This window comes from Mastacembelus armatus, chromosome 22 (assembly GCF_900324485.2).
Source record: "Mastacembelus armatus chromosome 22, fMasArm1.2, whole genome shotgun sequence".
Taxonomy (NCBI): domain Eukaryota; kingdom Metazoa; phylum Chordata; class Actinopteri; order Synbranchiformes; family Mastacembelidae; genus Mastacembelus; species Mastacembelus armatus.
Genome location: NC_046654.1, coordinates 1,564,792 through 1,577,672, shown reverse-complemented (window position 1 = coordinate 1,577,672; position 12,881 = coordinate 1,564,792). Strand labels below are relative to the sequence as shown.

Here is a 12,881-nt window from a genome sequence, read left to right as displayed (position 1 = left end):
TTAGTCTCTATGTCACTAAAAAAAAAAAAAAAAGGTGACTCAGTATGTCCCAGAGCAGAGGAGACGTCTTTGGATGCCTTGTCTGAACCACCTTCCATAACCACAACATTTTCAACTTCCAGTAACATAAAAGTTAAAAGCGGCAAACCTGGAACTACAGAAGGATTTGAAGGGATGGAGTAATTCATTTCTAACTTAGAACAAGGGAAATGGCAAAAATGCCTCCAGTTCCTGTGTTTGGCAGGTGGACAGTGTCTTCCACAAGAACCTGTATGTCTGGTTCCACCAAGTAATGAGGACATTAAACCACGAGCAAGTATATCATTTACGCCGATAGTCTGTGAGTGAAATAAGAATGTGGGAGGCACTGACGCTTTAAGACAGCAGTGATTTAAATTGATCCAGTGTTACTCTGGGTATCGATTCACATAAAATAAACTCAAACATTCCCCTTTTCAGATCCGCTCAGTTTAGTCTGGACGGTTCTGTTGTTAACTTTGTGCTACTAAAAATTACATCCATCCGTTCTGTGCCAGACTTGTCACCTCAGTCTTCAGTTCTGTGGACTCCAGAAGATCTAAAGTTACTGTTGTGTAGTTTGCCCGTGTTGTTGGTCAGAATCATTTGCAATGAAAAGCTCTTGTCTACCAGAGCGACTGCTTAGGGCCCTCTCCAAATATGGAATACACAATACCACAGTTCTACTATACAGCTGCTGTCACGCATGTTTCAAACTGCTTTTCTGATTTTAATAGAGTTCAAGTACACACTGTGTAGTTATATAATAGAAATCTAGCAGATCAGGCCCTGTGTCACAGATACTGATTGGGAAAGGAACAGAATTAAAGTGTGATCTCATTTTATACAGAGGCTCTTGGTTATGGGCCCCAAGGCTTTGCAGGCCCCTGATCCTGTGCCCAGTGCGCCCTTCAGTAAAGCCACTGCAGCAAGAACATCATGTTGCCATAAAATCAAGGTGTAGTTCACCCGGGTGCACCCAGGGGGCACTGCTGCCCCTCGAATCCCCAGCCCCCTCGCCCTGACAGCGTAATGATGTGACATCTGTGGCTTCAATCACATTATAACCTTTATGTTTCATCATCAGGTGAATAAGCATTCTTATACAGACACATCTGGTCCTTAACAGCATCAAGCTGTTAACACTTCAACTGTATTTTACAAAAGACACGACGTTTCTGAGGCCATCATCTGAAGTGCAAAACAAATCTGCTCGACAAGATTTTCCTGTTTGCATTTAGAATCATAACACGACATAAAGTCTGCTGCCTGCACTATAGTAACAACATTGTGTATAGACTTGCAATTACACAAATTTGAAGCAGTCCCTAGTTGTTCCAGTTGTGGAGCTCAGCTTGATTATATAACCACAAATCACTGTATTCATGTTGTTTCTACAGCAGCCACAGCCCTTAAACACAGCATCAGAGCAAATAATGGTTAACCCAGTATTTAAATAAAAAATAACATTAAATTAAATAAGATAAAACAGCTCCTTCGCTTTTAAAATAGTCTCTCAAAGAACTAGCCAGGCCATTTAGTGTGACCTCACTGGAGTGTTTTTAATGCTACATTACGTTGAAGGCTGGGAGCCGGATGAACTGAATTTTCCATCAGCAGTCCGGAGCAGCTTATGCGTAGAACACAAGCTCAGGGATCTGTCCTCCCTGTACCCCAGTCCCGTTGGTGCTGTCAGAGGAGCACTGGAATTGAAATGTCACCTTCCCACATTGCACCTCTGTCATGCCCTCCTGGCCAAAATAGCTCAGCTCGTTCCCATCCAGCACGGCGCTCACCGTGTAGAACGCGTCCTGCTCCACCTGAACAGGATGTTCGAACCACACCGGAAACGTACTGCTCGACCCGTCGGACACAAACTTTGTCAGGTTCTGCGCCAGGATCACCCCTTGTCTCTTGAGTTCGATTTTGACGCTGTACTCGGCTTTTCCGCCACTTGACCCATACAGGCCCAAACCAGCGATAAAGATCCTCTTGTCTACTGCAAACTGAATGCTGTCGCACCGGCCGCGATAGCGCCACTGATTGCTCCGGTAGGCTGAGGACTGGAAGCGGTGGCACCGCTGAGGCGCCAAACCCTTCCTCTGAGTCAGAGGGAAGTCCAGTTTGGGTTTCTTAGCTGCCGTGTACCACAGGAACACATTGTGCGTCTCCTCCAGTGTCAGAATATCAGACTGCGCCGCCCCGTTAGCAAACTCATCCAGGGTCATGGTGGGGATGCGCACTAAGAACAGCGCCTTGCCCAGGACTTCTCTCCTGTTGCGGGTGGTGGGCCCCAAACCTTGTCTCTTACACTCAGCTGTGGCCCAGTTCATAACGGCCTCGAACACCACCACCTCCTTAGTGTTAAGTGTCTCCCTTCGCAGGATGATCTCCAGCGTCTGCAGGTCGATCTCGCAGAAGCCCTCGGAGAGCAGCGCCAGCTCAGCCTGGGCATCGATAACCTCCCAGCAGCGCTGCGTCAGCTCGGGCTCCTCGAACAGGCGGCTCTGGGACAGCAGCACGCAGGCGTTCTTGGCCTCCAGGCTCGTTTCCAGGAAGTTGACGCAGGCCTTGGCCAGTGCAGGGACAATGTACTTCTTGGCAGCGTACAGGGTGGCCAGCACCGTGTCCGCCTCCAGGTCGATCTCATCACTGTACATGTACCTGGGAGAAGAAGAGGTCTCCTTTAATCACAGCTAATGAGCAGAAACCTCACTTTAAAGCACTTCCAAGACATCGCTCAACTACTTCAATATTATTCTGCATAATGAGATGTGGTGCAGCATGTAAACTCAGGGCTCTTCTTGTTTCTAGTCTTAATTCCCAGTGCATCAGGAGATTTTACACAAAGTAAAATGGAAATAATTATTCCTTTTCCTCCCAGAGAGGCCTGGACAATGACTTTAACACATCCTACCCTGTTCTCAAAAGACATATCACACAGTCCACGACGCTGTGCTGCTGAATGAGCAACAAAGACTATTTATAACTACAAGCCTGCATACATTGCCCTCTAAAAAGAAAACCGTCAGGCTGTGGATGAGGAAGAAAAAGGGGGGAAATGTTTCTGGTTGAACAATGAGTGCTGAGAAAACTAGCAATTACAAAGCACTAAGCTGTTGCCACTGCTCTCTGTGCTCAAAGCACTTTGGCATTCCCCTCAGCTTAGCGTTGGATGAGTAATAATATGCTTTGAAGTGACACTGACTGAGCTTGTCATCTCTCCTTTGGCTGTCTGTGTGAGGAATGGCGAGTGGCTTACTTCAGCAGAATTAGAAAAGCAGCAGGTTCCACATCTGGGATATGGATCTCAGACTCCTCCTCTGCCAGATCGCCGTAAAACATGGCACAGAAGACGGAGCTTCCCACGGCCAGCACATACTGGGAGGGAGGAGCAGAGGCATTAGAGACACATGCAACCAGAATCGCTCTTCTCTGCTGAGTTCAACAAAGGAGCAGAGAACGGTTCTCCTCAGCGGCGCCGGTGCAGTAAACGCAGATAGTTTCCCTACTCAGCTGAAAGTACATTTAGGTTTAGACACTTAACATTTCTCCGTTCTGGTGCGTCACCACCGCCTTCAGTGTTTTCTCATGTATTCTCTCATTAAAGGAAGTCAAACACCGTTTTATTCCAGGAGGTGAAACGTCTTTACCTTGTGTGCTGGAACCCTCTGCGATCCCCCCGTGGGGCCAACAATGAAGTGGACGTCAGCCATCAGCTCATTGTTAAACATCAAGGCGTTCCTAAAAGCAGAGTAGGTCTCATGAATAAGCCTCAAGTATTGTATAACATCTAGTCCTCCCACACTGTTTTTGCCCAGAGACGCTGGTTATATTCATAGGATCTGGGAGCATATAGCTAAACCAAAAGGCTGCAGCTGATGGTTATTTTCATTATCAATAAACCTGCTCGTTGTGCCTTTAAGTGAATCCAATCTCCATCTTTACTATCATTAAAAAAACCAAGACACAGATTTATGATAGGAACTTTAAACTTTGCTGTGCATAACTAGGTCCAACATCAAGTTTAACACTGACTGTGCAAACTGGGCCGAGCACATTGACCTTATTGCACTTTATGGTGCATTTTATCTTCCTCCTCAGCTGCTGTCACATTAAATGCACTGACCCCCAGTGTCTCATCGCCTAATACTGATCATTTCTGCCTTACTGGACTGAACCCTGGTTCTGGGAGCTGGTGCCGGTTACCTCTCCCTCAGTGTGGGGTGGCTGCACTGCCAGCTGGGTGGGTCTACGTTGTTGTTGTTGATGTTTTGCTGGGTGGTCGGGGTGGTCGCCGTGCTGCCGCCGCTGCTGCTGGCCTGGCTCACCCGCACCTCCTTCGTCTTCTCGGCGTCCGCCACCGTGGTGCCGTTGGCCAGGTTGGTGTTGTTGGTGTTGGCGGCGGGGTACAGCTCCGCAGCCATCTTCTTCTCCTTCGGCTTCTTCTTGCTCGTCAGGGACAGGGTCAGGATCTCATAACATACCGGCAGCCCGCCGGGGAGCCTGCCGACCTTCTTGGACTTTTTCAGGGTTTCTGGGAGCAGGAGTAGATAAGTCAGACACCTCATGATCCGGCCATGATGGAGCAGCCTGCAGTCTGCCGTGGGCATCGGCACAACCGCCCGATCTTGTCCGTGTTAGTATCCGCTGAACCGAATCGCGATCGAGCTCCGGTTGGACCAGAAGATTGCGGAGGGAGGATTCACCCTTTTCTGCGAGAAACTCGGCTCCTACGGCGCCGCTTCAAAGCGGCATCGACAGCGAAGTTTACACAACATGTGGAGTATTTTTTCCAACTTCGACCACCGGGACTTTTCGTCGGCTTGTGGCGGTCACCTCATCCTCTCCGGACGGAGACGCGTCCACGAAGCGCCGCAGCTTGTTTTCCCTTTTCCAGTGAAGTGGGATAATCCGGAGAGTCTCAGCTGCTTCTCTTCTCTATTTCCCCACCCAGGCTCTGTGTTAATCCCCCGCAGATATTTCTCCACTTCCTCCGGACCGGTTGTTGACCGACACGGAGCTACGACGTCCCGTTGCGGCCGTTCGCCTTCGAGCTAAATCGTCATTTGTCGGGAGTTTTTACGAGCTCTCCCTTTTTTTTCCCTTTTTTTTCCCGTCGACGCCCAGAACTCACCGAGAGCCAATCAGATTCACGCACGGTGCTGACGTCAGAAGGTCGACGCGCCTCCCTCCGCGGCTCCGCAGAGTGCGTCATGGACCAAACCGTTCCTCCTCCGCCTCAGCAACTAGAGCTCACTGTTTTAGTACGTAGTAATAAACGTATTGAAAGGAAAGTTTCTTTAGTTGGTTATTTGGGGATATTGATTAGAATAAAACTCGATCCTTATCTTGCAAAGTCTATTTACACAGTGAGGACAGGGAAATGTTTTCAAAGTCTTACATAACACACTTTGTTAGACACACCTAACGAAACTTAATGCAATTAAATCCAACAGCCCTGCAGCAAATCCTCCTCCATGACGGTGATGATGTTCAGTTTGTGCTCAGAGCTGTTGGTTTAGCTGCGTGATCATTTAATTACTCTGACGGGTGTTTCTCTTATTTTGTCCACACCATTCATCTCAATGAGGCTCTGTTCAATAACTAATAGGTCATAATAGGCTAATCTGTCCCTTTTGTATGAAGCAGTTTGTGATGATTCAGCTGCATGAGACATTTTGAAGACTGCACTTTGTGCTGCTGATGTGATGGTGCATTTTGAAAGAAAATGGGGTGGACAAAATAATAGAAACAGCTTTCAATATAACACAGCAAACGTCAACATCATGCAGCGTGTACATGTATGTGTCATAAAACAGACAAACCTGCCATGTTGCGCTTGATTTTTCAAGAGATTTGCTCGTCATTATTGTGACCCCCTATGTAAAACACTGAGCCATTGTTATCGCACCTATCAATCTCATCAGCCCCTACAAACATGACACCAGTCACTGACATTAAAATAGAAAGCCCATCATGGTTTTTACACCCACAGCGACAGAAAATAGACCAGAATGCAATGCAGCTCCAAGTTTTCAGGGAAGGGTGTTGCTTCCCCACAACTGCACAATAACATTGTAATGCCATTCATGCAGCACTGCTCCCACATTTGATTGAAAGGAGCAAGTTCGCCGTCTTTCTTTGGCGGTGGTCGAAGCACTTTTTGAGGAGTGTGGGAGCAGAAGCAGAGTGTAGGCGAGGCAGGGTGAGGGGAAGTGAGTACATAAGACGCTAACCTACAGCGCTCTCTCACAGAGTGACTCACTCATTCTGTTCAACAGTGAAAGAGGTTTTGAGGTGGATATTTCCCCCTTAAACAGCCTCTTTTTATTCTGAGGACATCTTGCCTGGCCCAACATTTACAGACACTCCAGTAAAACTTGGAGCGGCGATGACCGGCTCTGCAGACGTATCATTACAGGGAGCAGAGGGGGAAGGGATCAGCCTGGATCTTATTACCAGCTGGCTCTACCAGCTTTCCACTGGACTGCTCTTTAAAAGCAGCCACTGACTTCAAAGATACTTAACTGCACTGTCGCAGCCGGGACACGAAACTCTTTTTGTCTCCTGGCCACAGTGGAAAAGGATTTCTCCCAATTTCAGTATTAAATTAGACTTAACACAGTTAAACCGTTTTTAGAATAAAATAAAAACAGGCCACCTGCCAGGCTGTTGTTTTTATAATAAAGCAGGTGGATTTTAGCTGAATCCAAATAGTTTTCCATAAAGTTTATGATGTGCTACACAGTACAAGTTTCTCAGAGACATTTGAGAAGCACAAGTTTGAATACACGCTTGTGATTGGATTGTTGCCCGTTCACGTCCTTTTGCCAGCTGAGAAAATCTGGAACGAGAAACAGGCTGCATCATGATGCACATGAGCTAAATGCTAATCCTCCAGTTCTCCAGTGGAGCTAATTAGCAGCCAGCTGTAGGAGACTGGTTTTACTGGGGAGATCACAGGTGTTAGTAGGTTTAAATCTGCTGGAATCTAAAGCAGGATTTTGGTTAAAGAAACACGTTTTCTTTGGTGGAGAAAATAACTAATATGTACCTACATTTTCACTGAATTTCATTTAAAATAGTTTAATTGGAAAATATCCTGCAGACTGAGTTGACCTTAAAATACACGAACATTGTAATCTTCTCCAAATCTTCCTGTCCCCATCAGACCCGTGCCTGTATATTCCCCGTTTCGCCCAGATGCTGGGCTTTGGAGAGAAGAACCACGAAGTCTCCATGACAGCGATGAGGCTGGTGCAGAGGATGAAGAGGGACTGGATGCACACGGGACGGAGGCCGTCGGGACTCTGTGGAGCAGGTAACCATGAGACAAAGCAAGGCTGAACATTACTCAGTCTCTGTGGACTGTTTCTCTATTTCAGGTCGCCAGTGAGTTTCAGTCGTCTGAGAAAAACCTGCGGAGCGAGTGATGAACGCTCTGTTGGCATCCAACGTTAAGGAACATGCTTCAGCTCCTCCTGACAAGCTGCCGAGTGACCAGCAGCATTTGTAACATTTGTTCTTCTAAACCGACTCTACAACAAGCTGAGCCTTGTGTAACAGCCTCTATAGCTAAGGCTGACCTTTGACCTCTTCCTGTAGCAGGCCAGTGAAATGAGAATTGAGTGACGTAGCACCGGCACCCGAGGCCGAATGTGGTTCTTGTAACGTTACGAACAGGCAGGTTTGTGCAGCAACACATCACCTGCCTGTCTTGACAGTTGTTGCAGTCGTGATTTAAAACCTGAGTTTGTTGGTTTTCTGACAGAGACCTGTGGGCGAGGCAAACCTGCCTGAACCTACTCGAGTTTGTCTGCCTGCCGTCCTCCCTGTGTGGGCTTTGTGATGCAGTTTATGTGAAGAAGCCGAGCTCAAAGCTCTTCTCTCCTCGTGGCGTCTCAGCTGGTGACAGCACGAATCCGCTCGGCTCCGACGCGTTACCAGCCGAGACGTCCTGGACTGGATGTCCTGTAGACTGCATGTTTACACTCACGGTTTCAATTTTCGGCTTTCTCTGTTCCACTGCTGCATTGCCTGAATAATTAATTGCTTATCATAAATCATTGAGAGGGATACGCTGATGGAAGGAGGAAAAGTTTGTTCACAAATATGATGAAAAATTTTGCTGTTGATGAGCCAGAAACATGTATCCACAAAAAGCTGCTTAGGATGGAAGAGTTCGGAAACTACATTTTGCATTACTTTGAATGATTGTCACGACGAAGAGGAGAGTAAAGTCACAAATGACAAAGTTAGCTCTGCATTTAGAAAGGAAACAGGCTTTAACAACTTTATGGTTACGTGGTTTCAAGGTAATGTGATGAAAGCTTTGAGAAAGTCCTCTGTGGAGTGAAAAGCCATCACTTCAGTCCTGCAGGCTGTGAGACGTGTGCATGTAGCAGAAGGAGCGTGCATCTATCTTTTAACAGGCTCTTGAGCGAGGCAGCTCTAATGACACTTATATAACTGTTCCCCTTCAAGGCTCACACTGCATTTCATTGCATAATATTAGTGTTGTTACTCCTTTTTAAGTGTGTTTGTGAGTGGGGGTGGACTGTTGGCTCCACAGGCTGAGGAGCCCCCATTCCTCCAGTCCTCAAGGTGTTCATGCACAAACACCTAACAACCACGCACGGTGCTGGAGAGTTTAGTCATGGCTTTGTCTGTGTTCGAGTCATGTTTTCTGTGTTTGTCTACATACGTTCTGTTTTGGAAGGAGAATAAAGTCGTAAGAAAAGGGACCAGTTTACCAAAAGTAAACGTATAAAAGCGCTGACAGGTGTTTCCAGGTACAGTGAACCACCTGCAGGAGTTCAGGGGTGACACAGGTCGAGTTAAGTCTCTTATTTTTCCTGTTTCCACAGCTCTTCTTGTTGCTGCTCGTATGCATGAATTTCACTGCACCTTCAAAGACGTAATCGGCGTTGTGAAAGTGTGTGAAACCACGCTAAGAAAAAGGTGAGTGGAGCACAGAGCAAATATGATAAACCTGGAGTCTAGCATGAAAACTGACTGTATATGTGTTAAAGACGGAGGCTTCAGTGCTGTGCAACTCCTCCTCCAACAGGCTGTCGGAGTTTGAGGACACACCAACCAGCCAGCTGACCATCGAGGAGTTCATGAGGGTCGACCTGGACCAGGAGTGTGACCCGCCCTGCTTCACAGCCAACCTGAAGAGGGACAAATATCAACAGGTACGAGATTAAACGTTAAGGAAGGTGGGATATGTCTGAGCAGCAATTCTTCCATGTTCAACATCAGGAATAAATTCTGCAGCGTGTGAACATGGTAATACCCAAATGTGATATTAAATTTAATTTGATATTTTCTTGGTGATTACATGCAGCCCTCAGGGTTTCTCCAATAATTAATGAAGGATATTAACCTGTAAAATAAAACTGTCAAAGGTCAGTGTGTGTTGGTGGGATTCATTTTTAAATCTTGATAGTTCTGTGATTAAAGGTCCGTCAGCTTAGTTTAAAAGTTCACCAGCTCTGACTGAGACAGTTGCTCATTTTAGACATAAAATCTCAGATATCTTTGGTTTCATTCATTCATGTTAAACCAGAACATGTTAATGGGTTTTGAGGTGACAGTTGTTTATTGTATGTTGTGTTTGTTTTTGTTGAATTCTCTCAAATCAAACTTTTTCCTCCAGTCAAGCTTCAGCTTCAGCATCAAATCAAACATTAGTGCTGTATTTGGTATTAGGGAACGTCTGGAAATGAAAAGTCCGTCTCAAAGCTACAGCAGACTCTGTCGACCACCCACAGTCCATGTGTGAATTATTCTTTTATCCTCAGGGCTTTAACTTGGTAATCGTTTCACCCTGTAGTTACTGTTGCACTGGAAAAAGGCTTTCATTCTCACATTCAGTCGATTTGTCTTCGTCCCTCTAGCTGGAGATTGAGCTGAAGAAAAAGATGGAGGATGTTGAAGGTATGAATGCCTTATCCTTGTCTGTGGCTTTTTGACTCTCTGGCTGTTTGCTTTTCTTTTAGCTTTAAAATGTTTTCTATTAGCTTTTCTGGTCAGTTTGGTTGCACCTTCTCTTTGTCTCGTTGTGTCTGCTGTTTGGCCTTGACTAGATCAGACTGAGCTGAGGTCAGCTACAGCAGGAAGAACTGAAATGCTGCAGAGATTTTTTTAATAAACATGATTTAGTTGCTGCACAACATCAACATGTAATTAACTTTACATTATGTTAAACTGGCTCCAACAGCCGAGACTGAAAAGCACTGAAAGTTTCCCACAGTCCCTGCATCTGACTTTACTTTCTGTGTTGTCGATCCAGAAAACATTGTAGGTTTGACTCTGATGGTTTTCGTTTTTTATTTCGACAGATGAAATTCAAGGCTTCCAGGATGAAATAGATGCAGAGCTTCAGAGGAGCAGACCCAAACTGAGAGGAGTTTACGCCGCCTACGTCAAACAAGGTGCAGAGCAGAGAGGAGCGTGAGGCCGAACAAAGGTCACGCTTTGTAACACTGAACCATCAGAAATGTACACGTGCACATGTGCACAAGTATAGTTCGATCATTGAATCCAACTCAGTAAGAATGTTCTTAATGCCCTGGGACTGGAGAAAACAGTGAAAAAGAACGTCTTCTTCCCAGAAGCTCCATTGGTGAAAAATCCTACAACACCCAGGATGCATTGCACCTGGTCACATCCATTGTAGTTGATGAGAAATGAGGAATCTGGTTGGAAAGTGTCCCTTTAAAGTTCAGTAGACATTGTTCTGCACAGACACCAGTTTATTCGAACAGATTATCTCATTTACATCGTCTGTCTATGCAGATAAATAGAAACAGAATATTTTGCAACACCTGAAGCTCATTTACAGCATGTTTAGTCAATATCCTGCTACATGTCTAAACTCTAACCTGAACCTGGTCTGAACCTTCAAACAGCCTGTGTAAGGTCTGAAAATATCCTTATCGCTCACAGTGTAGTGTCAGACACACATCAGACCCTGCTCCCTGTCGCACTTTGTCTGTTTCCACCCTTCGCTCTTCATCTCTGGCTCTTTAGCTTCATCCATGTCTCTCTCTCTCTCTCTCTCTCACCCACACCCTCTGGTTTCACTCGGTGGGGCTCCGGCTGATTTCCAGTGTTGTTTTCCCCGTACCTGAAAATGATCCGGTGGCATTTCGTTTCTTCTCTCTAATAATCGAGCTGCTTCTCTGACTTGTGGGCCGAAGCCGTGCGTGAGGACATTTTAATTATGGCTGATTAAAGGACACAGTTTAATTAGACACCAGGACTGAGGGAGGACGGCCAAAATTATGAACCCAATTAATCAGCCTGAAAGTGAATATTTATCACCATTTCTATTCTCGGAGATTTGGGACACTCACTGGTTTCACTGCATTTTTAGACCTTTTCTGACTATAGTTGATTTTTATGAAATATATTTTATTATATCGTTTTTAATTGGGAAACTATAACTATGATATACACTTCTGCACAACTAATTGCACCACCTGGCCATAGTGTAAATCTGCAGCCTTATTAATCCCCAGGGAAAGCTGAGGAATCATGAGCTGCATAATAAAACTCAACACAGCACAGGTGAGACAAACTAATTATTTTTGATTTAGGCTTTTTAGCACGGGGGCACGTTTGTCCTGGTCATGCCCACCGTGGCTCAAAGGGGCTCGACGTTGTGACCTCTTAGCGGAACGTTGTCTCTTGTACCTGTTTGGCCAATTTATGATTTTTAGTTTCTGCCGCTGTTGTACAAGAAAATGTCACGTGTTGATTGGACTCAGTGACTGTCACAAACAAGACACCTGGTCGAAACCAAAGCAATTTGCTGATAACCCTGGAAACAAAGGTGGAGGGAGTGTGTTGTTTGTGCAGCATATCTGACTTTAAACACCACAAACCACAGTTTGCATCACATTTCACAGCAGAAAACACCAATGGCAAACATTTATTCTGTTGTTAGAGAACTTATTCCTATGTCTCCATTGTGGAGACATAAGCTCCTGAGGTGGCTTCAATACGTGGACATGAGGCATCGTAACCAAACTGAATAAAACAAATGGAAACATTCTTATACCCTCGTAGACATTACCCAAACAAGGACCTGATGTTGTGGGATCACAAACTGCAGCTTCCCCACATCCAAAATATTTTCGTTCAAGAATTGATTTCGCGGTCTTTAATGAGCGTCTTACATTCGCTGACGTTCTCTCCGGCTCATCTTTGAAGAAACACATTTAACAACTACAAATTAACACCAGCTCCGGTGAATCTTAACTGTTCCCAGTAGATGGTCTGCAGCTGATTCTGATCTCAGGTGTTACTTTGTTTGTTCTTAACTCCTTGTGTCTGCCCCCCCCCCCCACCAGAGTGTGTCGAGGAGGATGACGGCCGTGATGAATCGGAGGATGACGAGCTTCAGGCCTTGGCCCAGCACTTTGGCAAAGACCTGAACGAGCTCACTGTGGAGGCTCTGATCAAACTGGAACAGTCGAGCCAAGAGCAGGAAGAGGTGGGTCAGGAGGAAGATACCCAAAGGCGAAGATGCCCGTCGTTGGCGTCCATCCTGGGCACGATGTCCTCAGCGGCCGGTCTGGGTCTCCCCCACACCAGCAGCAACTGCACCGTGGACGAGAAGGAGAACAGTGAGTGCAGCCTGATTTACAGTTTTAATTCTTATTACATTACATTTTCTCACTTCACAATCCTGTTCGGTGTCACTTCACCACATATGACCCTAACTGGATTGGAGGTTTTCTTATTATGGTCACAGATTGCTGGTTTCTGGAGCATAATAATCTCATTTTTTGGTGAAAATAGCTCTGAGGTTCCTCTCTGTGCCTTGTTCTAGTTCATTTTCTTGGCTG

At 45.9% G+C, this 12,881-nt stretch overlaps 2 protein-coding genes across 3 annotated transcripts in view; one reads left to right on the top strand and one right to left on the bottom strand.

The window, feature by feature from the left end:
- brf1a (BRF1 general transcription factor IIIB subunit a) overlaps nucleotides 1-12,881 on the top strand; it is an 80,770-nt gene that overhangs the window by 13,002 nt on the left and 54,887 nt on the right. For both annotated transcript variants that reach the window (XM_026301121.1, XM_026301130.1), the window contains 6 exons: nucleotides 7,193-7,342; nucleotides 8,889-8,982; nucleotides 9,092-9,218; nucleotides 9,924-9,963; nucleotides 10,368-10,460; nucleotides 12,384-12,659. In XM_026301121.1, the coding sequence (XP_026156906.1) occupies nucleotides 7,193-7,342; nucleotides 8,889-8,982; nucleotides 9,092-9,218; nucleotides 9,924-9,963; nucleotides 10,368-10,460; nucleotides 12,384-12,659 (780 nt within the window). The remainder of the gene's footprint in view (nucleotides 1-7,192; nucleotides 7,343-8,888; nucleotides 8,983-9,091; nucleotides 9,219-9,923; nucleotides 9,964-10,367; nucleotides 10,461-12,383; nucleotides 12,660-12,881) is intronic.
- LOC113126970 (BTB/POZ domain-containing protein 6-B) lies at nucleotides 1,070-5,116 on the bottom strand. The gene is made up of 4 exons (XM_026301143.2): nucleotides 4,228-5,116; nucleotides 3,672-3,762; nucleotides 3,281-3,399; nucleotides 1,070-2,682 (listed from the first exon to the last, which is right to left on the bottom strand). Exons 1-4 carry the CDS (start codon nucleotides 4,629-4,631, stop codon nucleotides 1,650-1,652), a joined length of 1,647 nt encoding a protein of 548 aa, XP_026156928.1. The 5' UTR covers nucleotides 4,632-5,116; the 3' UTR covers nucleotides 1,070-1,649.

Excerpts from the sequence above, each read along its gene's own strand:
- LOC113126970 (XM_026301143.2), bottom strand. The coding sequence starts at position 4,631 with ATGCCCACGGCAGACTGCAGGCTGCTCCATCATGGCCGGATCATGAGG. Across the intron at positions 3,400-3,671 it reads AGAGGGTTCCAGCACACAAG|TATGTGCTGGCCGTGGGAAG; the intron begins GTAAAGACGTTT and ends CCTCCCTCCCAG. Across the intron at positions 2,683-3,280 it reads GCTTTTCTAATTCTGCTGAA|GTACATGTACAGTGATGAGA; the intron begins GTAAGCCACTCG and ends TTCTTCTCCCAG.